Below are 27632 nucleotides of genomic sequence, written 5' to 3'. Positions count from 1 at the left end.
CCTAAGCAGCCCCCTGCGCCTCCACAGCAAAAGCCGGGGACGGGCTTTTGACTGGATCCACGGGAACATAGCCGCCCTACAAGTGTCCGTACCGGACGATCTGCCGGTCGGAGGGAGGTTAAAATTTTTTCACCAAAGGTGGCCTCTCATAACCTCCGACCAGTGGGTTCTCCAAATAGTGCGGTGCGGATACGCCCTGAATTTGGCCTCCCTGCCTCCAAATTGTCCTCCGGGAGCTCAGTCTTTCAGCTCCCATCACAAGCAGGTACTTGCAGAGGAACTCTCCGCCCTTCTCAGCGCCAATGCGGTCGAGCCCGTACCACCCGGGCAGGAAGGGCAGGGATTCTATTCCAGGTACTTCCTTGTGGAAAAGAAAACAGGGGGGATGCGTCCCATCCTAGACCTGAGAGGCCTGAACAAATTCCTGGTCAAAGAAAAGTTCAGGATGCTTTCCTTGGGCACCCTTCTGCCAATGATTCAGAAAAACGATTGGCTATGTTCCCTGGATTTAAAGGACGCATATACTCACATACCGATACTGCCAGCTCACAGACAGTATCTCAGATTCCGCCTGGGCGCACGCCACTTTCAGTATTGTGTGCTGCCATTTGGGCTCGCCTCTGCCCCACGAGTGTTTACCAAATGCCTCGTGGTGGTAGCGGCCTACCTACGCAAGCTGGGAGTGCACGTGTTCCCATACCTCGACGATTGGCTGGTCAAGAACACCTCGGAGGCAGGAGCCCTCCGGTCCATGCGGTGCACTATTCAACTTCTGGAGCTGCTGGGGTTTGTGATAAATTACCCAAAGTCCCATCTCCAGCCAACTCAGTCTCTGGAATTCATAGGAGCGCTGCTGAATTCCCAGGCGGCTCAGGCCTACCTTCCCGCAGCGAGGGCCACCAATCTCTTGGCCCTGGCTTCGCAGACCAGAGCGTCTCAGCAGATCACAGCTCGGCAGATGTTGAGACTTCTGGGTCATATGGCCTCCACAGTTCATGTGACTCCCATGGCTCGTCTTCACATGAGATCTGCTCAATGGACCCTAGCTTCCCAGTGGTTCCAAGCCACCGGGAATCTAGAAGATGTCATCCGCCTCTCCACCAGTTGCCGCACTTCACTGCTCTGGTGGACCATACGGACCAATTTGACCCTGGGACGTCCATTCCAAATTCCGCAGCCCACGAAAGTGCTGACGACGGATGCATCTCGCCTGGGGTGGGGAGCCCATGTCGATGGGCTTCACACCCAGGGTCTGTGGTCCCTCCAGGAAAAGGGTCTGCAGATCAACCTCCTGGAGCTCCGAGCGATCTGGAACGCACTGAAGGCTTTCAGAGATCGGCTGTCCTGCCAAATTATCCAAATTCGGACAGACAATCAGGTTGCAATGTATTACGTCAACAAGCAGGGGGGCACCGGATCTCGCCCCCTGTGCCAGGAGGCCGTCGGGATGTGGCGTTGGGCGTGTCGGTTCGGCATGCTCCTCCAAGCCACGTACCTGGCAGGCGTAAACAACAGTCTGGCCGACAGACTGAGCAGAGTCATGCAACCGCACGAGTGGTCGCTCCATGCCAGAGTGGTACGCAAGATCTTCCGAGTGTGGGGCACCCCCTCGGTGGACCTTTTCGCCTCTCAGACCAACCACAAGCTGCCTCTGTTCTGTTCCAGACTTCAGGCACATGGCAGGCTAGCGTCAGATGCCTTTCTCCTCCATTGGGGGACCGGCCTCCTGTATGCTTATCCTCCCATACCTTTGGTGGGGAAGACCTTACTGAAGCTCAAGCAAGACCGCGGCACCATGATTCTGATAGCGCCCTTTTGGCCCCGTCAGATCTGGTTCCCTCTTCTTCTGGAGTTGTCCTCCGAGGAACCGTGGAGATTGGAGTGTTTTCCGACTCTCATCTCGCAGAACGACGGAGCGTTGCTGCACCCCAACCTTCAGTCCCTGGCTCTCACGGCCTGGATGTTGAGGGCGTAGACTTCACTGCGTTGGGTCTGTCTGAGGGTGTCTCCCGGGTCTTGCTTGCCTCTAGGAAGGATTCCACTAAAAAGAGTTACTTTTTCAAGTGGAGGAGGTTTGTCGTGTGGTGTGAGAGCAGGGCCCTAGAACCTCGTTCTTGCCCTGCACAGAACCTGCTTGAATACCTTCTGCACTTATCAGAGTCTGGCCTCAAGACCAACTCAGTAAGGAATCACCTTAGTGCGATTAGTGCTTACCATTATCGTGTGGAAGGTAAAGCCATCTCTGGAGAGCCTTTAGTCGTTCGATTCATGAGAGGCTTGCTTTTGTCAAAGCCCCCTATCAAGCCTCCTACTGTGTCATGGGATCTCAACGTCGTCCTCACCCAGCTGATGAAACCTCCTTTTGAGCCACTGAATACCTGCCATCTGAAGTACTTGACCTGGAAGGTCATTTTCTTGGTGGCAGTTACTTCAGCTCGTAGGGTCAGTGAGCTTCAAGCCCTAGTAGCTCATGCTCCATATACCAAATTTCATCACAACAGAGTAGTGCTCCGCACCCACCCAAAGTTCCTGCCGAAGGTGGTGTCGGAGTTCCATCTTAACCAGTCAATTGTCTTGCCAACATTCTTCCCCAGGCCGCATACCCGCCCTGCTGAACGTCAGTTGCACACATTGGACTGCAAGAGAGCATTGGCCTTCTACTTGGAGCGGACACAGCCCAACAGACAGTCCGCCCAATTGTTTATTTCTTTCGACCCTAACAGGCTAGGGGTCGCTGTCGGGAAACGCACCATCTCCAATTGGCTAGCAGATTGCATTTCCTTCACTTACGCCCAGGCTGGGCTGACTCTTGAGCGTCATGTCACGGCTCATAGTGTCAGAGCCATGGCAGCGTCGGTGGCCCACTTGAAGTCAGCCACTATTGAAGAGATCTGCAAGGCTGCGACGTGGTCATCTGTCCACACATTCACATCTCATTACTGCCTCCAGCAGGATACCCGACGCGACAGTCGGTTCGGGCAGTCGGTGCTGCAGAATCTGTTTGGGGTGTAAATCCAACTCCACCCTCCAGGACCCGAATTTATTCTGGTCAGGCTGCACTCTCAGTTAGTTGTTCTTCGTAGGTCAATTTCTGTTGTACCCTCGCCGTTGCGAGGTTCAATTGACCTGGGTTCTTGTTTTGAGTGAGCCTGAGAGCTAGGGATACCCCAGTCGTGAGAACAAGCAGCCTGCTTGTCCTCGGAGAAAGGGTATGATACATACCTGTAGCAGTTGTTCTCCGAGGACAGCAGGCTGATTGTTCTCACCTACCCTCCCTCCTCCCCTTTGGAGTTGTGTGTTTCATCTTTTTGCTAGTCATTCAACTGGCGGGAGCGGTCGCGCACGGGCGGGAAGACGGCCGCGCATGCGCGGTGGGCGTGCCCTGCGTGCCGACCGTCCCGCGAAGCTTCTTTCCGGTTGGTGGGGGCTGCCGCGGACGTCACCCAGTCGTGAGAACAATCAGCCTGCTGTCCTCGGAGAACAACTGCTACAGGTATGTATCATACCCTTACTGTAGTTTGAGATTTAATGTTTTAGAAATTGAATTTTTTTTTTTTTAAGTGGGCATGTTTTCAAAACACAGCTGCATTCGGTGACTACTTGCAGATGAATCCTGTTATGTTAATAAACAATGCGGCAGTGGTCATATAAAAAAAGAACTATTGAAGCTGAAATCATCTATTCCCTGATGGTCCTGTTTGTCTTGAATAGACTAAGCTCTAGTAGCGCTATAGAAACGATTAGTCGTAATAGTAGTAAAAAGCACAAAATGTTCTTGGCATGGGTGAGGCCTGTCTGCTGTCTTAACCACTAACGGTTCTTGCTTGTTGACCTAAAATAATGACACCTGAACTTTCAGAATTTAATTTATTTTCTCTGTATTCTCTCCAATGAAATTACCTTCTTCTCTTTCTGCTTTAGAAAGCCCTTGACAATATCAAAGGAAATGCTGGCAGGCTGTGGTGCAGGAACTTGTCAGGTCATTATTACCACACCCATGGAGATGCTGAAAATCCAGCTGCAGGATGCAGGAAGGCTAGGTAATAGAAATGGGTGGGCATGACCTGTTGGATTATAACCAAGGCTACAGTATTGATTCTCATCCCAGCCGCTCAGATTTTTAAGATATTCACAATGAATATGTATATGAGACTTGTACTGCCACCATCATGTGCAAATGTCTCGTGCCTATGCATTATGGATATCCTGAAAATCTGTCCGGCCTGGGTGTGCCCTAGGGACTGGATTGAGAAGCATTGATCTACAGGACTGATTGCTGGGATTTGAATATCACTACACTGTAGTGGACCACTGTGTCATGGACAGGATGCTGGGCTCGATGGACCCTTGGTCTTTTCCCAGTGTGGCATTTTTTTTTTGTTTTGTTTTGTTACATTTGTACCCCGCAGGCTCAATGCGGCTTACATGGGGCAATGGAGGGTTAAATGACTTGCCCAGAGTCACAAGGAGCTGCCTGTGCCTGAAGTGGGAATCGAACTCAGTTCCCCAGGACCAAAGTCCACCACCCTAACCACTAGGCCACTCCTCCACTGTTGCTACTATTTGAGATTCTACATGGAATGTTGATATTCCACTAGCAACATTCCATGTAGAAGTCGGCCATTGCAGATCACCAATGTGGCCGCGCAGGCTTCTGCTTCTGTGAGTCTGACGTCCTGCACGTACGTGCAGGACGTCAGACTCGCAGAAACAGAAGCCTGCGCAGCCTTCTACATGGAATGTTGCTAGTGGAATAGCAACATTCCATGTAGAATCTCCAATAGTAGCAACATTCCATGTAGAATCTCCGATAGTATCTATTTTATTTTTGTTACATTTGCACCCTGCGCTTTCCCACTCATGGCGGGCTCAATGCGGCTTACACGGGGCAATGGAGGGTTAAGTGACTTGCCCAGAGTCACAAGGAGCTGCCTGTGCCTGAGGTGGGAATCCAACTCAGTTCCCCAGGACCAAAGTCCACCACCCTAACCACTAGGCCACTCCTCCACTTACTTATGTACTTTTAAGAAAGGAAGCAAGTGGTTTCAAAAGCCCATGTACATATTTGGCTTTAATAGTTTATGATCGACTAAGATACTGTGCAAAATCAAAACATCAGCATTCACATGTAACACAGTTCAGTATAAGACACAACAATATCGAACAGAAGACATTCTCTTGTCTTGGTCCTAAAAAGGAATTGCAAAGATTGTATCGCTGCCTTTAATGAGACGGTTTACACTTTTTTTTGTTTTGTTTTTCTGCTTAGTGTGTGTATTAAAAAAAAAAAAAAAAAAAATTCTTTGGAAATGAAAACAAAACTGCAGCATCTCGATCCTGCCCTCTCTGTAAAAGAAAAAAAAAAAACAAAAAAACTGAACATTCTTGTGTGTGTATTTACATTCATGCTGTAACTCCTCATGTAATCTTGCTGCGTTGCAAACCTATAGCCATTTGTGACAGTTTCTACATTCAGTATGACATTAAAGAATGTTTTCTCTTCCAGCATCCCAGCAGAAGGTACTGAGCGGAATACACTGCTCCAGCCCCGGCACCAAGCATTTAGCCACCGTTCCTGCGCTTAGCAGATCATATAACGTTGGACCTGCTTCTCTTCCAAGACCTGTATCTGCGACTCAGCTAGCAAAAGAGCTGGTACGCACAGAAGGGTTTAGAGGCCTTTATAAGGGACTCGGAGCCACGTTGCTGAGGTAGGAATTCAGTGCTCTGGTTTCTATCACCATTTTGGGCGTAGTATGCTGAGAAAGTGTCTGAAGGTGGTATTTCCATGTTTTTCACAGGGATGTTCCCTTCTCCATTATCTACTTTCCTCTGTTTGCCCATCTTAACAAGCTGGGTCAGAGTTCCCCTGAAGAAAGAGCTCCCTTCTATCACTCTTTCTTGGCTGGATGTGCAGCTGGGTCCACTGCAGCTGTGTGTGTCAACCCCTGTGATGGTAATGCATTTTAAGAAATTGGTATTGTGCATAGATGTGTCTGGAGGGGGAGAGGGGCTTTACTAGCAGGACAGCAAGTTATCAAAAATGTCAAACGCTTTGGTCACCTCAACATCCAGATTTCAAGTTTTTAGAAAATGTATTTCGCTTTTAACACACCGCTACATAAAACCATTGCATTTTTTTTTTAAGTCCACCAAAGTTGAGACAAATCCTTAAAACATTTTCTTTTAGTTTGCTAGTATCAAAGAGGGCCGTTTTCTGATTATAGAGCTAATAAATGATCTGCTAGAAAGATAGATGGGTATTGTGTAGTCATACGCGGAAGGTCTAACATTCAGCAGCTTTCGTGTAATATTGCCCAGACTTTAGAACCTACAGAATAAAAAAAGGAACAAAGCACCAGCACTCTGTCTAGTGTAATGAAGCTGTGAGCAAATGTACACCAGTCTGTGATGGAGACATCCTGTTCTGATGTATCATTTTTCCTATATTACATGCATTCTCCGAGGACAAGCAGGCTGCTTGTTCTCACTGATGGGTGACGTCCACGGCAGCCCCTCCAATCGGAAACTTCACTAGCAAAGTCCTTTGCTAGCCCTCGCGCGCCCGCGCGCACCGCGCATGCGCGGCCGTCTTCCCGCCCGAAACCGGCTCGAGCCGGCCAGTCTTCTTTTGTCCGCACTCGGTACGGTCGTGTTTTCGCCGTGTCGAGCCCCGGAAAGTCGACCTCGCGCGTCCAATTTGTTTGAACGTGTTTTTTTTCCTTCGGGAAAGCTTTGTCCTAGTCGGGAAGTGCTCCGGAAACCCCCCGCCGGGTTTCGTGTAAATCCTCCCCGTACTTCCAGCTTTTTTGCCCCGGTAAGTTTTCTTTCGTCGTCGGGGTAGGCCTTTTTTCGGCCTCGGTCGAGATTTTTTCTCCCTCTAAATTTGGTGCTTCGAATTTCGCCATTTCGGCTTTTGATTTCGCCGGCGTGATTTTTCCGCCCATGACATCGAAGCCTTCCAGCGGCTTCAAGAAGTGCACCCAGTGCGCCCGGGTTATCTCGCTCACTGATCGACACTCGTCGTGTCTTCAGTGTCTGGGGGCCGAGCACCGCCCTCAGAACTGCAGTCTGTGTTCCCTGCTTCAAAGGCGGACTCAGGTAGCGAGACTAGCCCAGTGGAACGTGTTGTTCTCGGGCTCTTCGTCGGCATCGGCACCGGGATCTTCGAGTGCATCGACGTCGTCAGCGTCCAGACCATCTTCCTCGGCCGCCCCTGCATCGAGTGCATCGAGGCATCGGGCCTCTGCATCGGCGCCGAGACATCGGATAGCTGCATCGACGTCGGTGGTACCAGGACCTCGTCTGCTGATGTCGTCGGACGGTGGTGCATCGGGTGGAGTGCAGGTGAGGGCTGTCCATTCCCCTGCTGGTGGCGGTGAGCCCTCGGGTGGGTCTCCGCCTACCCTGAGGGCTCCTGCGGTACAGCCCCCCCGAGATCGACCTTCTTCAGTCTCGGCCCCGAGGAAGCGACGGGTGGATTCGACGTCCTCCTCGTCGGTGCCGGGGAGCTCCGGTGACATGCTTCGGAAGAAATCGAAGAAGCATCGACACCGGTCTCCTCCCCGTGTCGGCACCGAGAGCTCTGGGTCGCCGAGGGATTCGGCACCCAGCAGGCATCGGCACCGAGAGGACCGCTCACCCTCTGTTCAGGAGGTGTCGATGCGCTCCGCTCTGGACAGCCCGGAACAGCCTCCACGCCCGGAACAGGTACTGACGTCGACGCCTGCATCGACCTCTCAGCCTTTCTCTGCAGCCGCTCTAAACGAGAGCCTCCGGGCCGTTCTCCCAGAGATTCTGGGAGAGCTGTTGCGCCCTACCCCTCCGGTACCGGCGGTGCTTGCGCCACCGGTACCGTCGAGCGTGGCGCCGGCTGGCCCATCGCCCAGGTTGAGGTCCCCGACGTCGGTACCCGCGTGCGGTACCGACCGCGGCCACCTCCCAGGAAGGCTCCCCGACTACGTCGGCGGAGGGAGCTTCGCCGATGCGGGCGAGGGAGTCTACCTCTCGACGCCCCCATCGTGGACAGGGTTCCACGGAGTCGAGCAGGGCGAGGTTGCAGACACAGGTCCGTGAACTTGTGTCTGACACCGAGGGTGAGGCCTCGTGGGAGGAAGAGGAAGATCCCAGATATTTCTCTGACGAGGAGTCTGGGGGTCTTCCGTCTGATCCCACTCCCTCTCCTGAGAGACAGCTTTCTCCTCCCGAGAGTCTGTCTTTTGCCTCCTTTGTCCGGGAGATGTCTACGGCCATCCCCTTCCCGGTGGTTGTGGAGGACGAGCCCAGGGCTGAAATGTTTGAGCTCCTGGACTATCCTTCTCCACCTAAGGAAGCGTCCACTGTTCCCTTGCACCATGTCCTGAAGAAGACATTGCTTGCGAACTGGACCAAACCATTAACTAATCCCCACATTCCCAAGAAGATCGAGTCCCAGTACCGGATCCATGGGGACCCAGAGCTGATGCGCACTCAGTTGCCTCATGACTCTGGAGTTGTGGATTTGGCCCTAAAGAAGGCTAAGAGTTCTAGGGAACATGCTTCGGCGCCCCCGGGCAAGGACGCTAGAACCTTAGACTCCTTTGGGAGGAAGGCCTACCATTCCTCTATGCTCGTGTCCAAGATCCAGTCTTACCAGCTCTACACGAGCATACACATGCGGAATAATGTGCGGCAGTTGGCGGGCTTGGTTGATGCTCTTCCCCCTGAGCAAGCCAAGCCTTTTCAGGAGGTGGTCAGGCAGCTGAAGGCGTGCAGAAAATTCCTGGCCAGAGGAGTTTATGACACTTTTGATGTTGCGTCCAGGGCCGCTGCTCAAGGTGTGGTGATGCGCAGGCTCTCATGGCTGCGTGCCGCCGACCTGGAGAATAGAGTCCAGCAGCGGATTACGGACTTGCCTTGCCGTGCGGATAACATTTTTGGCGAAAAAGTCGAGCAGGTGGTAGAGTCTCTCCACCAGCGGGACACCGCATTCGACAAGTTCGCCCGCCGGCAGCCTTCAGCTTCTACCTCTACAGGTAGACGATTTTTCGGGGGAAGGAAGACTGTTCCCTATACTTCTGGCAAGCGTAGGTACAATCCTCCTTCCCGACAGCCTGCGGCCCAGGCTAAGCCCCAGCGCGCTCGCTCTCGTCAGCAGCGTGCGAATCAGCAAGGCCCCGCGGCTCCCCAGCAAAAGCAAGGGGCGAGCTTTTGACTGGCTCCAGCAGAGCATAGCCGACATCCAAGTGTCAGTGCCGGGCGACCTGCCTGTCGGAGGGAGGTTGAAAGCTTTTCACCAAAGGTGGCCTCTTATAACCTCCGATCAGTGGGTTCTCCAAATAGTCCGGCAAGGATACACCCTCAATTTGGCCTCTCAACCTCCAAATTGTCCACCGGGAGCTCAGTCCTACAGCTTCCAGCACAAGCAGGTACTTGCAGAGGAACTCTCCGCCCTTCTCAGCGCCAATGCGGTCGAGCCCGTGCCATCCGGGCAAGAAGGGCTGGGGTTCTATTCCAGGTACTTCCTTGTGGAAAAGAAAACAGGGGGGATGCGTCCCATCCTAGACCTAAGGGCCCTGAACAAATATCTCGTAAAAGAAAAGTTCAGGATGCTTTCCCTGGGCACCCTTCTCCCCATGATTCAGCAAAACGATTGGCTATGCTCTCTGGACTTGAAGGATGCCTACACACACATCCCGATACTGCCAGCTCACAGACAGTATCTGCGATTTCAGCTGGGCGCACGCCACTTCCAGTACTGTGTGCTACCCTTTGGGCTCGCCTCTGCGCCCAGGGTGTTCACAAAGTGCCTAGCTGTGGTAGCAGCGGCGCTTCGCAGGCTGGGGGTGCACGTGTTCCCATATCTCGACGATTGGCTGGTGAAGAACACATCCGAGGCAGGAGCCCTGCAGTCCATGCAGATGACTATTCGCCTCCTGGAGCTACTGGGGTTTGTGATAAATTACCCAAAGTCCCATCTTCTCCCAGTGCAGAAACTCGAATTCATCGGAGCCCTGCTGGATTCTCGGACGGCTCGCGCCTATCTCCCAGAGGCGAGGGCCAACAACTTGTTGTCCCTCGTCTCGCGGGTGCGAGCGTCCCAGCAGATCACAGCTCGGCAGATGTTGAGATTGCTGGGCCACATGGCTTCCACAGTTCATGTGACTCCCATGGCCCGCCTTCACATGAGATCTGCTCAATGGACCCTAGCCTCCCAGTGGTATCAGGCCGCCGGGGGTCTAGAGGACGTGATCCACCTGTCCACGAGTTTTCTCGAATCCCTGTATTGGTGGACGATTTGCTCCAATTTGACTCTGGGACGTCCCTTCCAAATTCCGCAGCCTCAAAAAGTGCTGACCACGGATGCGTCTCTCCTGGGATGGGGAGCTCATGTCGATGGGCTTCACACCCAAGGAAGGTGGTCCCTCCAAGAAAGCGATCTACAGATCAATCTTCTGGAGTTGCGAGCGATCTGGAACGCTCTGAAGGCTTTCAGAGATCGGCTGTCCCACCAAATTATCCAAATTCAGACAGACAATCAGGTTGCCATGTACTATGTCAACAAGCAGGGGGGCACCGGATCTCGCCCCCTGTGTCAGGAAGCCGTCAGCATGTGGCTCTGGGCTCGCCGTCAAGGCATGGTGCTCCAAGCCACATATCTGGCAGGCGTAAACAACAGTCTGGCCGACAGGTTGAGCAGGATTATGCAACCTCACGAGTGGTCGCTCAATTCCCGTGTGGTGCGACAGATCTTCCGGGCGTGGGGCACCCCCCTGGTAGATCTCTTCGCATCTCAAGTGAACCACAAGGTCCCTCAGTTCTGTTCCAGGCTTCAGGCCCACGGCAGACTGGCGTCGGATGCCTTCCTCCTGGATTGGGGGGAAGGTCTGCTGTATGCTTATCCTCCCATTCCTCTGGTGGGGAAGACTTTGTTGAAACTCAAGCAAGACCGAGGCACCATGATTCTGATTGCTCCCTTTTGGCCGCGTCAGATCTGGTTCCCTCTTCTTCTGGAGTTATCCTCCGAAGAACCGTGGAGATTGGAGTGTTTTCCGACCCTCATCACGCAGGACGAAGGGGCTCTGCTGCATCCCAACCTCCAGTCCCTGGCTCTCACGGCCTGGATGTTGAGGGCGTAGACTTTGCCTCTTTGGGTCTGCCAGAGGGTGTCTCCCGCATCTTGCTTGCTTCCAGGAAAGACTCCACTAAGAGAAGTTACTTCTTTCATTGGAGGAGGTTTGCCGTCTGGTGTGACAGCAAGGCCCTAGATCCTCGCTCTTGTCCTACACAGACCCTGCTTGAATACCTTCTCCACTTGTCGGAGTCTGGTCTGAAGACCAACTCCGTAAGGGTTCACCTTAGTGCAATCAGTGCATACCATTACCAAGTGGAAGGTAAGCCGATCTCAGGACAGCCTTTAGTTGTTCGCTTCATGAGAGGTTTGCTTTTGTCAAAGCCCCCTGTCAAGCCTCCTACAGTGTCATGGGATCTCAATGTCGTTCTCACCCAGCTGATGAAACCTCCTTTCGAGCCACTGAATTCCTGCCATCCGAAGTACTTGACCTGGAAGGTCATTTTCTTGGTGGCAGTTACCTCGGCTCGTAGAGTCAGTGAGCTTCAGGCCCTGGTAGCCCAGGCCCCTTACACCAAATTTCATCACAACAGAGTAGTCCTCCGCACTCACCCTAAGTTTCTGCCAAAGGTTGTGTCGGAGTTCCATCTGAACCAGTCAATTGTCTTGCCAACATTCTTTCCCCGTCCTCATTCCTGCCCTGCTGAACGTCAGCTGCACACATTGGACTGCAAGAGAGCATTGGCCTTCTATCTGGAGCGGACACAGCCCCACAGACAGTCCGCCCAATTGTTTGTTTCTTTTGATCCCAACAAGAGGGGAGTGGCTGTAGGGAAACGCACCATATCCAATTGGCTAGCAGATTGCATTTCCTTCACTTACGCCCAGGCTGGGCTGGCTCTTGAGGGTCATGTCACGGCTCATAATGTTAGAGCCATGGCAGCGTCGGTAGCCCACTTGAAGTCAGCCACCATGGAGGAAATTTGCAAAGCTGCGACGTGGTCATCTGTCCACACATTCACATCTCATTACTGCCTGCAGCAGGATACCCGACGCGACAGTCGGTTCGGGCAGTCAGTTCTTCAGAACCTGTTTGGGCTTTAGGATCCAACTCCACCCCCCGAGGGCCCTGTTTGTTCTGTTCCAGGCTACACTCTCAGTTAGTTGGTAAATTTTTTAGGTCAATCTCAGTTATGTCCTCGCCGTTGCGAGGCCCAATTGACCATGGTTGTTGTTTTGAGTGAGCCTGGGGGCTAGGGATACCCCATCAGTGAGAACAAGCAGCCTGCTTGTCCTCGGAGAAAGCGAATGCTACATACCTGTAGAAGGTATTCTCCGAGGACAGCAGGCTGATTGTTCTCACAAACCCGCCCGCCTCCCCTTTGGAGTTGTGTCTTCCCTTGAAGTGTATTGTCTTGCTACATACTGGACTGGCCGGCTCGAGCCGGTTTCGGGCGGGAAGACGGCCGCGCATGCGCGGTGCGCGCGGGCGCGCGAGGGCTAGCAAAGGACTTTGCTAGTGAAGTTTCCGATTGGAGGGGCTGCCGTGGACGTCACCCATCAGTGAGAACAATCAGCCTGCTGTCCTCGGAGAATACCTTCTACAGGTATGTAGCATTCGCTGTAAGTCTGTAATAAAATGCAGAGATACTTGACTGTCACTGATAACCCAGTATTGAGTGTACTTAAATCTTTTCCTTTCGGTGAGATACAGCCTTTGCTGTTTTAATCTTTGCATATTGAATTCTGACTCCTGTTTGGTATCCTGATGCCATAATAATCTATTTAATTGGTGTGACAGAGCAACCTCTTCTGTTGAGTCTGTTACAAATATATTTTGAAATAGGAAAGCTTGTTACTGTCACTAGACCTCTAGACTTGTAATTCTGAAACAGAAGGGCCATTTTAAGCTTATTTTATAAAGAAAAACAGGCCCCTACTTTTTTCTTTGTAGAATAACTGGCCCAAAAAGCGCTCCTTGATTTTAAGGCATGTCCTAGGGCTGCTATAAATGCCCACATCTAGATGTGTGCAGATGATAGTATTGTATAATATATGTACCTGCTCACCATCTTAGTGTGTTCCATCCAAACAACGTGTGTACTTTTGTTCTGGTTCATATAAGGGGTCAGTACTTTGGATACAGAAAGTGAAAGTGCCTTGTTGCTTTGTAGCTTTTACTATGAGACGTGGGGTAAGGAATAATATATTGTAGAGGAATATATTCGAGTTATTCCCCAAGTTTTCCATGTCATCACTGTGACCCCTGACGCAGGTGCTAGTCACCAAAACACGACCAGTGTCGGGTCTTTTTGTCAAGGCTCATTCGTTAAAGAACTGTGTTCCATTTTTAAAGACCCGTGGTGCTGTTTTTTTTGTAATGACTACAACACTGACATTTACATGTGGCTTTAGCACCTAGAACTAATCCACACACACACACACACACACATTTCTATGGGCATGTTAGTTTTAACGTGCGTAATCCATTTAAGTGCATTAAAAACGCTAATGCACCTATAGTGCACCTTAGTAAACAGGTGGCCAAGTGTCTGATAGTGGGCAAGGTTTCTAATGTCTCAGCTTTTGAGATCCACATGATATGGTTAAAAACAAAATTAATAGAATATTGCCAGGCATTCAATTGAGTTCAAAATGTTTTTTTTATTTTTGTTTTAAATTTCACTTCCCTATCTTATCAGACAATTTTGAAACATCTCTAAGAAAGTTTGGAACAGGTACAGGATATATAGTAGATGGCATGGATGGGCAGACTGGTCTGTATCTGCCATCATTTTTGTATGTTTCTACATAGTACCTTTAGTGCAGATTTGAGGCAGCTGTCGTACCACGCAGAGCTATACATCTCGGACGTAGTAGGTGCTTTACCCGCTGTCCCTCAACATTAGAAACGGCCATACTATGCATTCTTTCAGTGCTGGCTCTTTAATAGAGGTGTCTGCTGTCTATGAAGCTGCAAACTTATTTCTTTGCAGTGATAAAGACGCGTCTTCAGTCTTTGAACAAAGGAGCGAATGAGGAAACCTACCATGGAATAAAAGACTGTGCCAGGTAATGAAATCGTAACTGGGCGAAGGCTGTGCTCTTTGGTTAACCCTTTATAGAGTGCTGGTTACTGGACTGGTCTCAGCTCTCTTAGAAATAGATTATGCTTTGTATGGTGAATATTCAAGGTATTTAAAGGGACAATTTGCATGCTCCCCCCCCCCCCCCCCCCCCCCCCCCCCACCCGTTCAAATTTCTAATAATTATATATGCTAACATCTGCTTTTAAAAAAAAAACCAGTCTTGGTCTGGGACTATATAAGTAGAATTTCCCACTTGGAGCAGCTCCATTTCAGGCAACACTGTGCAGCTGCACGTGTGAAGCTATTCCACATGGATGTGTGTAAATACAGCCCCTTTATCCTCTCCATTTTCTGCTATGCCCTTTGTGTAGCTCTGAGATGATGAAGAACCTTTTATAGATGAGACTGTACTGGCAATATGACTCATCAAGCCTAGCAACTGTCTCTGAGCAGATTTCTCTGCCCCCCCCCCCCCCCAGTAGCTCATTTCAAGGGATAACTGGAGGCTTTCCCAAGTCTACCAGGTGAAAACACACAGATGTTTATGGGAGAAATGTGAAATGGAATCCCTTCTGAGCGTAATGTGTTTGGGGGGGGGATCCCCTTCCCAGCAATTGCTGTTTCTGGGGGGAAGGGAGGAGTAGAATGAGATCCCGCCACTGTTTTGGGGTGCGTTCTTGCCCTGGCCAGATCAGAGTTAGACCACAAGATTAATTACGGTATGAAAAGCAGCTCATAAACTGTCAGTTGTGAAACAGTTTTGTCCTATTGTGACAGAATTGCACAGGTAACGTGTTTGGTGATTTGGAGGCTGAGCTGTAATGAGACAGCTAATACCTTAAATACAAAAGGTGGTCTGTGCACAGGTCTGAGACACTTCGGGGTTTATAGTCTTGCAGTATCAATGCTGGAAGTGCATGTTTGCAGTTGTCAATTGTAATTTTTTATTGTCTTAGTATATGTGCGTTTTATTTTGTAGGAAAATTTGGCTGAAGGAGGGTCCATCTGCATTCTTGAAGGGGGCTGGCTGCCGAGCCCTGGTCATCGCTCCTCTTTTCGGCATAGTTCAAGTTGTGTATTTCTTTGGTGTAGGGGAATCAATTATAGAACTTGCACAGTACAATAACTTCATACCCTAAAGATAACATTATTCCCTGAAATTGCAGGAGAGGTTGGTAGAAACCAAGAAACAGAAGGCAGCTCTGAAGTCACTTTTTTTTTTCTTTTAATGTAAACTTGTGAGACTGTGAATTTCTTTCCCAAATACTTTTTTTTGTGCTATTGCAATACCTAAACTGCACCGGTTTGTTCTCTCTCTTACCCCATCCCTCCTCTTAGTAGCATTTCTTAGCTCCTGTGGCTGAGGAGCTGGGCTATTCCTAATGGTGTTGGATCAACTTTTTTTTTTGTCTGGGAGCAAGAAGCAGCTTTCTTCATCACCCGCAAAGTCATCAGTCCCAATGGAAGGGTTTTGTAGATCTTGTTTTTATACACTTTTGTATTTTTTTTTTCTCAGACTGTTTGGGTAACTGTTTTATAGCACTTCTACTGAAGCTGTGGGTTAAATGCACTGAAGTTCTGAATGAAATGTTCCATTGTATGGTGCTTTCAGAGAAATGTGTTGCTCGAACGGACCTCGGTATAAAATCCTTTCTCTGAATTACTGACTTCCCCATGTGGTGTTGCTGTGAACATCCTCTTTCCCATCCACCCCTACCCCCTCCCAAAGATAATACAGTTTTGATGCCTGACTCTTTCTATATGTGTGAATTCAGTACTGTCTGGTGCAATGTCTTATTCACAGGAGCTTCTAGTGTGTCCTTTTTTTTATTCTGGCTTTTTCTAACATTGGTTCAATTTTTGGGGACGTTTCAAGAGTTGAGATTAGACTGAAATAGTCTTGGACATTTCACAGTAGAAGCAAGCACTTTTTTGTAAACATTTTAAAGTGGTGGCTTCTGGATTCACTTTATGCTTTAATTTCTTTATTAGATCAGTTATTGGGTACAAAATTTTGCTATTTGCCAACTCTGGCATTTTATAACTTCACAAATGCTTTGTCCCTGTGAAAAAGACTGTAAACCTAGTTTAGTGTGGGGAGCGCTTTGTGTTCTCCACCTGAGACTTGTCATTTAGATCAGGGGTTCTGGAATACTCCTTGCCATTCAGATTTTCAGGATATCCACAATGAATATGCATGATCTTGATTTGCATACACTGCCTCTATTACATGCAGATCTCTTTCATGCATACTTCATTTTGGATATCCTGAAATCCTGACTGGCAAGGGATACCAGCGACATAACGTAACCAAACACCGTAACTGGACATATCTTAATCCTTCCTCTCACTCTCTAAGTTCCCCCCCCCCCTTTTTTTATTTTTGTTACATTTGTACCCCGCGCTTTCCCACTCATAGCAGGTTCAATGCGGCTTACATATTATATACAGGTACTTATTTGTACCTGGGGCAATGGAGGGTTAAGTGACTTGCCCAGAGTCACAAGGAGCTGCCTGTGCCTGCAGTGGGAATCAAACTCAGTTCCCCAGGACCAAAGTCCACCACCCTAACCACTAGGCCACTCCTCCACTGTTGCTACTATTTGAGATTCTACATGGAATGTTGCTATTCCACTAGCAACATTCCATGTAGAAGTCAGCCCTTGCAGATCACCAATGTGGCCGCGCAGGCTTCTGCTTCTGTGAGTCTGACGTCCTGCACGTACGTGCAGGACGTCAGACTCACAGAAACAGAAGCCTGCGCAGCCTTCTACATGGAATGTTGCTAGTGGAATAGCAACATTCCATGTAGAATCTCCAATAGTAGCAACATTCCATGTAGAATCTCCAATAGTATCTAATTTATTTTTGTTACATTTGTACCCTGCGCTTTCCCACTCATGGCAGGCTCAATGCGGCTTACATGGGGCAATGGAGGGTTAAGTGACTTGCCCAGAGTCACAAGGAGCTGCCTGTGCCTGCAGTGGGAATCGAACTCAGTTCCCCAGGACCAAAGTCCACCATGCTAACCACTAGGCCACTCCTGGTCTTTACCATACATGTACCTCAATATCACCTTGTTCATACTGGAATTGGCTAACTCCGTTTACGGTACTATGTAAGCCACATTGAGCCTGCAAAAAGGTGGGAAAATGTGGGATACAAATGTAACAAATAAATACTCCAGGACCAGACTTGGGGAAACACGGTTAGATCATGAGTTCTTGGATTACTGGGTAATAAAACTTGACACATTCGCTTACTGTATAGGTATGTGCAGTGGGACCTTTTTTAAACTTTTCTACCCATGGTGGTGACTGAATGATCAGAGCTTTCTGGTTGGTTGGCTCCTGAAATGTGCATTCTGATGAAGGTACTCTTGGAGCCCCTTTTAAAATACTGCTGATTTGGGATGTATGATTAAACAGCTCCTGCAGACAGGGGTGTTGGGTTAATCCCAGTTGAGGCTGGGAGTTATGCAATGTCTGGTTTTGTTTTTTAACCAAAGTAGGTGACTGGAAGGGCATTATATGAAAGCTCAGTTTACAGGGCTCTGTCTTCTGAAGCCCTTTTTTATAATTCAACCAGTCACAATATTCCCCTCACTCAGGGGCCCTTTTACTAAGCCACAGTAAAAACTGGCCTGTACTAGTTTTACCATGTGAAATTGCAGGAAAAAGGCCATTTTTTTTTTTTTTAAATGGGGGTCCTAAATGGCTGTGGGCTAATGCGTGCGGCTATTGCCTGAGCCCTTACCGCCACCTAGTTAGGAGGCGCGGTAAGGGCTCACACGCTAACCCCGTGGTAATCTGGCAGTGTGCAGCAATATGGCTGCACTGCTGGGAATGCCCCCAAAATAAGTTTTGACTGCAGGAAACTGCGCACGCCAACTTTGGAACTACCACCGGGCTCTCGTGCTATAGAACCAATATGGCACGTGGTCCCCTCCTGCTCCTTTGTAAAGGAGGCCCTTAGTTGGTTAGACAAAGGCAGGGATCTAGGAAGACTTTGAGTGGATTGGAGCTAACTCTGACAGATGGAATAGAAATCCAGGAGAGCAATGTTTGTGGTAGTTCCAACCTCTCCCTGCTTCCTTTTGTAAAGGTAGACTTGCAGTCTTTCATCCTGGAGAATCAAATATTTTGTTAATGACAATGTATTGGAACAAACTGTATTCTCTATGAATTTTGCTGTCTGTGAGGTTACTTCTGTGAAAAGCACATGTAATGCTATCCTTTGCAAGGTTTGGTTTCATGAACTTTTAATATTCCTGTAACACTGCCACAATATTTGAGATCCCCTGTACAAATTATAGCAATAAACTGCAGTTCAGGAAGTCATGCATTGTTAGTTTATTGTGTATTTATTTCTAACATACAGACTTCATCAAAGGTGACCATGCTCTCTGCCCAAACAGTGTGGCTAGCTCAATGTAGGCTTAGTTAGTAAACTAATGTGCATAAGCATGGCTGTGGAGAAACCATTGCAAAGAGCTAAATTATCCTCAGAAGAAGGTGAGGGTGACTGTTGCTTGTAGAATAGCCTGAATGGCTACTGTAGGAGTATCTTCCTGTAAACTTCAAATGGTTTGCGTTGATAGGAGAAGGTAGCGATACTGAGAGTATAGCATTCTGCACAGATTTATCTTCCAAAGTGCAAGCAAATGGGCATTCATTCAGTTTCAGCCTCCAAAAAAATAAACTCTGGTGACCAGAGGATACAGATCTAAGGCGAGATGTGAAGGCAATGTAATGTTTTTGTAGACTTAGAGGAGAGGAGGAAAAAAAAAAACCAGTGACCAGGGGCCCCATCTTTTTACTGAATGTAGTTTGAGAGTTCCAGAAGATTAGTCTTCTGTGGCTTTGTACAGTGGTTCATTGTGCTAATCTCATGGACACAGTCACTATAGTCTGTGTTGCATTTAGAACACATGCAGCTTACAGCAACAGGGTAGGTGTAGTGAGGGTTGATGTGGACCGGGCAGCCTGGAATCGCTACAGTCTGGTAGACATAGTCTTTGTATGTGCAAACAGTCTGTGATAAAGTACTCTTAAGGAGTCTCTCCTTCAGGTTGGGATCCTAAGGAAAAAGCAAGAAAAAGGACATTTTAGGTCTGTTTATATAAAGTGGGGAAGATTTGAGGTCCTGAAAGCTCAGCTATAAAACTAGAAAAATGACAACATACATAAAATAAAACAGGATGAGGCTTTAGCAAAGGAGTTAACATAAATAGGCAGTACTCCACAAATTGCTTGCTTTTCTTTTCTAATATTCTTAACGCATGTTAATGTGCACAAATAAGGAATTTAATCAGATTGTATTTCTCATGTTGTAAATCGATTTCTCCAAGGACAAGCAGGCCAGTAGTATTCTCATAGCTGCATGACTTCAGCTGATGGAGCTCAGTGTAGATGCTGACTAGTGAGATGAATGTAGAAATTACAAAGCAGTGTCCCACCGCGCATGCATTGGTGCCTTACTGCCTGAAGCGTGAGGACGGGTCCCTCAGTCTTTGTTTTTCCACAGAGCAGGGAGGACACGTCAGTGTGCCTTATCAGTTCCTTCCCATAGGGGGTATTGTCCCTTTCTCAGTTATGCTATCTTTTCTCTTTATTTTATTCTGTTAACCTTGTTTTAGTATTTTTGTCTCCAAGTCGCCTTTCGCTAGTTGCTAGGCCTGTTTAGGTGCACCTAGTGTAATAAGGTGATTTTCATGATGGACCTGCCCTATTGGTGCCATGGGCCTGACCGTGAGCCTCTATTTACAAATGCAGTTGAGGACACAGGGTCTACCAGGTCCAGCAGGAGAGACTTTTTGGCACCTCGAAGGCCAATACAGCGACAATCGGCACCGGAAACATCAATGGCCACTAAGACTACCCCTGGAAATGTACTGGCATCCAGGAGGTCTCCACTTCACTTCTCTCAACATATAGGACGCTGAAAGTAGGCCCCGGGACCAGTCAACATCAGACCCAACACCGAGGGTGTGTACTGGTTCAACGTTGTTACCAAAAGACTGTAATGCTGAGTGTCGGGGGAAAGCTCAAGCAGTAAAAGCATTAGTCCTCTTCGCACGGTGCTGGGAGCATTGCAGACACCAGGCGGAGTGCGTCCCCCCCCCCCCCCCCCCTCTCTTTGGTAAAGGTGCTGGTGCACAAATCTCTGAGCAGCCATGTTTCTGCTCTGACTCGCCCACCTTTGACGATTCCTTCGTTTGAGTGGTTCTGAGCCATGTTCAAGGAGGAGCTGCACAGATACTGCTGCTATCTGCCTGGGCATTGAGGGTACTCGCGCCAACTGCGCATCAGCCTTAGATTCTTCTGAGACTGTGCTGGTGGAGAGGTCCTTGGTGCAGTAATGCTGTTGGCATCCTCAGAAGCTTAACGGAGCTTGGGTGGCAGCACTGGTGGTTGGGAGGTGGGGCAAGTACTGGGCAGACTTCTACGGTCTATGCCCCAAAAATGGCAAGGATAAATCAAGGTCAGATCCCACAACACAGCTGGAAATTTAACGGGGCTTTGGCAATAGCAAACCTCACATGAAGCAAACAACTAGAGGCTGCACTGAGACAGGCTTACTTCCTACATTCAGATAAGCACTAATTGCACTGAGATGAACCCTGATAGAGGTGATTGGTTCAAACCAGATTGAGAGGTGGCATTTTCGTGTAGGCCTGTTCCTGTGAGAGAGAATAAGTGTACTGTGTATCAAAGATTGCAAGTAAAGGCTTGTGTACAGCTGGTAGGACAGGATGCAGGCAATAAACAAGGCCCAAAAAGTCTTCCTGCAGAAAGCTTTTTTGAGCCGATTCCTGTCATCTGCAGGGTTTGACCTGGAAAGTTGTGTTTTTTGGTGGTGGTCATTTCAGGCCCCAGTAGCTAATTTACCTTACACCAAGTTTTGCAATAGAGTAGTTCTCCACACACCCCCCCCCCCCCCCCCCCCCCCAAGTTCCTTCCTAAGATAGTGTTGGAGTTCCATCTTAATCAGTCTGCCAACATTTTTCCCCAAAACCACCTGCTTATCCTAGCGAAAGTCTACTGCATACCTTAAGATTGCAAACAAGTATTAACCTAGCTGTAATGGACTAAAGCCCACTGATAGTACACCGAACATTTTGTTTCTTTTGACCCAAACAGGATGGGGGTAGTAGCCATTGGCAAATGCACAATTTCTAATTGGCTGGCAGATTGCATCTCCTTCACTTTTATGGCTGGAGTAGGTTGGAGGTTAATAATGTCAGGGCACAGCGGTAGCGCACTTGAGGTCAGCATCCATAGAGGAGATTTGCAAAGCTGTGATGTGCTCTTCTGGCCATATCTCATTAGTGCCTTAAGCAGGATAGCTGGTTTGGTACAGATGGTACGTTTATTTATTCATTTGTCATCTAGAATCCAACTCTATCCCCCTCTTCCCCCACAGCCAATTTTCTTCAGTCTAGGCTGAACTTTCATACCTAGTACATAAATAATTTCAGGATAATTAACTGTTGAGGTTTTGAGGCCCTAGCGTTGTTTTTGCTAAGCCTGGTAGCTAGGGCTTCCCAGCTGCAAGCATACTACTGGCCAGCTTGTCGTCAGAAAAAGCAAAGTTACTCACCCGTAGCAGGTGTTCTCTGAGGCCAGCAGGCCAAGTATTCTCACATACCCTCCACTGCCCCTTGGAGTTGTATTCTTTAGCTGTTTTACATAACTGAGGGACAAAGCGCTTATGCACTGGGCAGGAAGGCGTCTACACTGGGCTCTGTGGGATGACATCACCCACTTGTGAGAATAACTTGGCCTGCTGTCCGGTGAGATTCACTTAAATCCTAGTTCAGTTTTTCATATCATGTCACATTGTTCTGAATTTGAATAGAAATCAACACAGTGACCTGAAATTCAAGTGGCATAAGACCTGCCTGCCAGATATGGGATGTATCGGGGACATATTTTCCAACTGCCCATAGCTTTAATGTTTAGCTTAGAGCTTCCCACCCCTATCCTGGGGATCCCACAGCCAGAAGAATCAAATGTTTGGGCACAGTTTCTACTAAAAAAAAAAAAAACCAAACCCTTGTCAAACCAACTAAAAAAAAAACAAAGGGGGTGTGGTAAGTAGGTGAATTAGCACACAGTACATGAGTGTAGTAACTGTTATAACAGCACATCTTAATTCATGTGTTAACTAGATACCCTGTTGTGGCAGATACCTTGGCAGATTATAAGCATAGACTGCACAGTGGATCTTGTGCTAATGCTATAGCTCCTGAGTTCAGTATGGATGCACTTTAATGCTTGCTCAAGAGCAGCTACTATTAAGTGCGCCTATTCTATGGACTTTCCTTTCTCCTCCCAACCCCTCAAAGAGTCATCTAACCCAAATCAGCATCACTTTTTCCCTATCTCCATTATTTTTATACATATGGCCAAAATTTTGTATTAGTAGCTACTGTGCATGCATTTAACTGTTGTCTTAGGTGCAGCATTTAGGATCTGGTCTGTCTACCCTGTGTAGTAACTGCAGAACAGATGCTGCTGACTCTGCACCCAATGTTTGCCATCCAGGCTTTGTGCTTAATTGCAAAAGTTTAAAAGCACATGGTAATTGGCAAAGCTCTGCCACACTTCTGTAAACATGCCCCACCGTTATGAAATCCTGTTTTTGTAACCCCAAGGAGGTCCCTGCACCTGTTGGAAGTTTCAGCATCAAATTAAGCTACCCCCCCCCCCCCCCCCACCAAAAAAGAAACCCAAATCAGGCTATGGTTAATTACTGTAGTTTCCCATACCACATTCAAACTTTCTAAAAGTAAGAAGCAGACACATTGCAGTTCTGCTAGACTAGTGGAGGAGTAGCCTAATGGTTGCAGCAGACTTTGATCCTAGGGACCTGGGTTTGATTCCCACTGCAGCTCCTTGTGTCTCTGGGTGAGTCACTTAACCCTCCGTTGCCCCAGGAACAAAATCAGTACCTGTATCTATTATGTAAACTGCTTTGATTGTAACTGCATAAAGACGGTAAATCAAGTCCCCATCCCCTGCACCAGAATTTCCCCATGGGGAAGACCTTTACTCTTTACCTCCAGCTTTTTTAAAAATTTTATTAGAATGGCTCTGGTTAGAAAGATGCTGGTAAATCTCTTCTACATAACAGCTTACGCCAACTGCATCAGTGAGAGGTGGTTTAAATACACTCGAGTCCATCAAAAGCATGCCCAATAAAAACGGCAACCTGAAAGGGGCAGTGCCTTAATTATCTACAAGTAGTGCAGCCTCACCAAAAAAGAACCAGCACTCATACCTATTCTCTACCTGCCCCCTTGTCCAAGCACAGGAGGTCTTATGAGGAAAATCATCTCTGCAAGGACTAGTAGGCTATTTCACGTATGGGTGAAGTCATTACCTTAGCCCTTGTGCTCTTTTCAAAGCTATTGGAAGCATCTATCATAGCTGCATGCCAGTCCAGGCGCTGAGTAGAATCAAAGATCATATATTCTCACATATCTGCCCTCCTCCCCTAGGAGCACGGTTGCCAGATGGGCGGTTTTCCCGCCCAATTGGGCGGTTTTCTGCAACCCGCGGCGGGTTTTGTTTTTTTTGTGCGGGTTTTGGGGCGGTTTTTCGGCCGGCTGGGGGGGGGGCTAATGGCAACAGGGGTGGGGTTTGCTGACATATTGGGCAGGGCGATGATGGTGGGGGTGGGGCTGATGGCGGGGGTGGGGTGATGACAAGGGGCGGGGTTGATGACGGCAGGGGTGGGGTGTGTGCGTGTTTTGGGCTGTTTTGTGTGGGAATTTTTTTTTTTATTTGGCAACCCTGCCTTGGAGTAGAATTCATTTTTGTATTAGATTGCCCTGGTACAGTAATGGGCAATAGATTTCCCAAAAGGCTTTGATGATAAGACCCTGGGGTGTCTCTCAATGCTGGGCTTCAGCAAGGAACATCACCCATACATGAGAATGTTTGTCCTGCGTCATGGCCTTTCTGTAATTAGCTCTGTACTACAGAGCACTGTCATGCAGTAGCTGTAAGTATAGTTGTACAGCTCCTTTCAAAAGCTGCTCCCCACCGTACTTCTCACATTCAGCCTACAAAAAGTTTCACTCTTACAGTTGCTCCATGGGCCAGAGCTCTCAGTACTTGCTCTCCCACTCTGAGTATGGACTGCTGACCACTACCTTCTCAGGAGGAGTGGCCTAGCGGTTAGGTGGACTTTGGTCCTGGGGAACTGAGGAACTGAGTTCGATTCCCACTTCAGGCACAGGCAGCTCCTTGTGACTCTGGGCAAGTCACTTAACCCTCCATTGCCCCATGTAAGCCGCATTGAGCCTGCCATGAGTGGGAAAGCGCAGGGTACAAATGTAACAAAAATAAAACAGCTACTATTGGAGATTCTACATGGAATGTTGCTACTATTGGAGATTCTACATGGAATGTTGCTATTCCACTAGCAACATTCCATGTAGAAGGCTGCGCAGGCTTCTGTTTCTGTGAGTCTGACGTCCTGCACGTACGTGCAGGACGTCAGACTCACAGAAGCAGAAGCCTGCGTGGCCACATTGGTGATCTGCAAGGGCTGACTTCTACATGGAATGTTGCTAGTGGAATAGCAACATTCCATGTAGAATCTCAAATAGCACCAACAGTGGAGGAGTGGCCTAGTGGTTAGGGTGGTGGACTTTGGTCCTGAGGAACTGAGTTCAATTCCCACTTCAGGCACAGGCAGCTCCTTGTGACTCTGGGCAAGTCACTTAACCCTCCATTGCCCCATGTAAGCCGCATTGAGCCTGCCATGAGTGGGAAAGCGCGGGGTACAAATGTAACAAAAAGAAAATCCACTGATTAAACATTTAATGCCTTGAAGTTCATATGGAGCAGGTGCAGGGGATACAAGTCTAATACTAAAATGGAGTGGTAGCATAGACGTTGCAGTCAAAAAAAAGTTCATTTTTTTGGCATGAGCAGCTGCCCAGTAGAGCAAAAAACCCCTCTCTTCATCTGTGTACCAAGTGAAATAGTCCTGCCTATACCTCAAGTTTTCCAAAAACTTTAGGTAAAAATGTGGCACAACCCAGACTCTCTGTACCATCCTAGACTAAAACTACAAAATTGCCAGCTCTAGGGTACAACAAGCCTGCTTGGCTACCAAACCAGTCTGCAGCCAGTGGCCTACCTAGGAAAAACCCTAATACTGCGAGAGGCAGTGGGAAGGATCACTGCGCACGTTACAGCTGACGAAGTCTCATCATTCTCTGCCTACAGCAGACAGACTCTCTGCCCTGGCTAGCGATGATACAGGGGTAAATTATACCAGTCTCTGTCAGCGGAAAGAGTGGTTTCCACTTACCACACAGGATCACATGGCTGCTGTAGCAGTTAGGGTGTGCAGAACAGTATACCTCCAAGCTTCGGGCCTGTGTGAAGATTTATGAAACCATCTAACAGATGCACAATCAATTAGGCACAATCTTTTTTGGCAAAAAGACCAAGGACCCAGTAGGGGTTAATTTTCAAAGCATTTAGACATTCAGAGTTCCATAGGTTTATATGGAACTTTGGAAGGCTAAGTGCTTTGAAAATATGCCTATTTGTGTGTCTAAGTGCTTTGAAAGTGAGCCCCTCTATCCAGGGGTGTGCTGGTACATTTTTAACAACAGGCTCTTTCTCCGGACGTAGCCAGCTCTGCAGTTGGAATGGGCAGGGGTGGGTGGGGGAGCAACACTTGCCTCTCTCTCCTCCCTCCCTTCGTGCGGGCACACTAGGCATACCTTTGCTGGCAGCCAATAAATGGACTGCCACCACTCCCAACGTCTTGCTCTGAGCAGCATGCTGCAACTTCTTTCACATGCTCGAGAAGTCCCAGCCTGCTGCCCAGAGCTGGAAACAAGGAGCGGGGAGCAGCAGTGGTCTATTTACTTGGCTGGCAGGGCTCAGCATCCTCACCAGCAAAGTAAAAGATAATTCATTAGGGGGCCCAAGCCCACATTTGGGAGCCAGTTGTTAAAGTAGCCATGGAGGGCCCTACTTTAACAACCGGCTCCCAAAATTCTTAAAAACTTAACAACCGGCTCTTGCGAGCCTGTGAGAGCCTGCTCTAGCACACCACTGCCTCTATCCCAGATCAAAGAGCACTATTTAGCCTCAATGCATTGGCAAATCAGACACCTGAGCAAACTACCCCTGTCTGTAAAAGACAGTACCATCGCTGTAGTTTTACCAACTCGATCCTTGTAAACTATGCTTTTGTACTTCTGTCTACCCACAATGCTAAAAGAGAAAAGAAACGGGTGAAGAATGGAGCCAGTTTCTGACTACCTTCTGGTAATGGAAAGATCACAGTTTCAAGAGAACAGGCAGCTCATAATGATTGCCAATTGGGTGCTAAAAAAAAAAAAATTGTACACACTCAGTTTTGTTAATTTTTCCATACAATATGTTCTTTTCCAAAGTTTGCCTACCTGGCCTCTGGTGACTACCTCAAGACATCCATTTCAACAGGTGGCTGTGCTAGACACAGCCATGGCCTTTTTCTGGCCTTGGTACTTTTAAGTATAAAGCTCGTATACCAGATTGTATGAGTTTTACTCCAGGTACTTCTCATTCCAAAGAAGTCAGGAGGACTCCCTCGAGTCCTGGATCCTGGAGAACTCGATCACTACATAAAAGATGACAAATTTAAAAATGAACTGTAGTGGTGATTATACCCCTCCAACGACTGGCTGGTTTCCTTAGACGTCAAAGATGCATACTCCCTCATACCTAGCCACCTTCAACCTTGGAAAGTCCTATGCTTCGCCCTACTCATGCAGCACTGCTATTACCCCATCCTTCCTTGTGGTCTCTCTAGTGCCCTGAGTATTAACCAAGTATCTTGCAGTAGGTACAACTCCTCTGTTTGCAGCGAATGTCTCGTTATAGTCTCCTATCTTCTGTTGATCTTTTTTTTTTTTGTTTTTTTGTTACATTTGTACCCCGCGCTTTCCCACTCATGGCAGGCTCTATGCGGCAGGCAATTGAGGGTTAAGTGACTTGCCCAGAGTCACAAGGAGCTGCCTGTGCCGGGAATCGATCTCAGTTCCTCAGGACCAAAGTCCACCACCCTAACCACTAGGCCACTCCTCCACTGTTGCTACTATTTGAGATTCTACATGGAATGTTGCTCACTAGCAACATTCCATGTAGAAGTCGGCCCTTGCAGATCACCAATGTGGCCGCGCAGGCTTCTGCGAGTCTGACGTCCTGCACGTACGTGCAGGACATCAGACACAGAAACAGAAGCCTGCGCAGCCTTCTACATGGAATGTTGCTAGTGAGCAACATTCCATGTAGAATCTCCAATAGTATCTATTTTATTTTTGTTACATTTGTACCCTGCGCTTTCCCACTCATGGCAGGCTCTATGCGGCAGGCAATTGAGGGTTAAGTGACTTGCCCAGAGTTACAAGGAGCTGCCTGTGCCTGAAGTGGGAATCGATCTCAGTTCCTCAGTTCCCCAGGACCAAAGTCCAC

The 27632-nt window shown here is 48.4% G+C and overlaps 2 protein-coding genes across 7 annotated transcripts in view; one reads left to right on the top strand and one right to left on the bottom strand.

The window, feature by feature from the left end:
• LOC115481339 (mitochondrial glutamate carrier 1-like) overlaps positions 1-16379 on the top strand; it is a 43722-nt gene extending 27343 nt beyond the window's left edge. For all 3 annotated transcript variants that reach the window (XM_030220400.1, XM_030220401.1, XM_030220402.1), the window contains 5 exons: positions 3922-4040; positions 5507-5711; positions 5802-5956; positions 14047-14122; positions 15119-16379. In XM_030220400.1, the coding sequence (XP_030076260.1) occupies positions 3922-4040; positions 5507-5711; positions 5802-5956; positions 14047-14122; positions 15119-15278 (715 nt within the window). In that variant the 3' untranslated portion in view covers positions 15279-16379. The remainder of the gene's footprint in view (positions 1-3921; positions 4041-5506; positions 5712-5801; positions 5957-14046; positions 14123-15118) is intronic.
• Positions 16380-18507: 2128 nt separating this feature from the next.
• Positions 18508-27632, bottom strand: part of TSHB (thyroid stimulating hormone subunit beta) — a 58526-nt gene continuing 49401 nt past the window's right edge. For all 4 annotated transcript variants that reach the window (XM_030220399.1, XM_030220395.1, XM_030220394.1 and 1 more), the window contains one exon: positions 18508-19218. In XM_030220399.1, the coding sequence (XP_030076259.1) occupies positions 18955-19218 (264 nt within the window). In that variant the 3' untranslated portion in view covers positions 18508-18954. The remainder of the gene's footprint in view (positions 19219-27632) is intronic.

Source organism: Microcaecilia unicolor, chromosome 12 (assembly GCF_901765095.1).
Source record: "Microcaecilia unicolor chromosome 12, aMicUni1.1, whole genome shotgun sequence".
Taxonomy (NCBI): Eukaryota; Metazoa; Chordata; class Amphibia; order Gymnophiona; family Siphonopidae; genus Microcaecilia; species Microcaecilia unicolor.
Note: the sequence above shows the minus strand (reverse complement) of the source record. Positions and strands in the feature narration are given on the sequence as shown.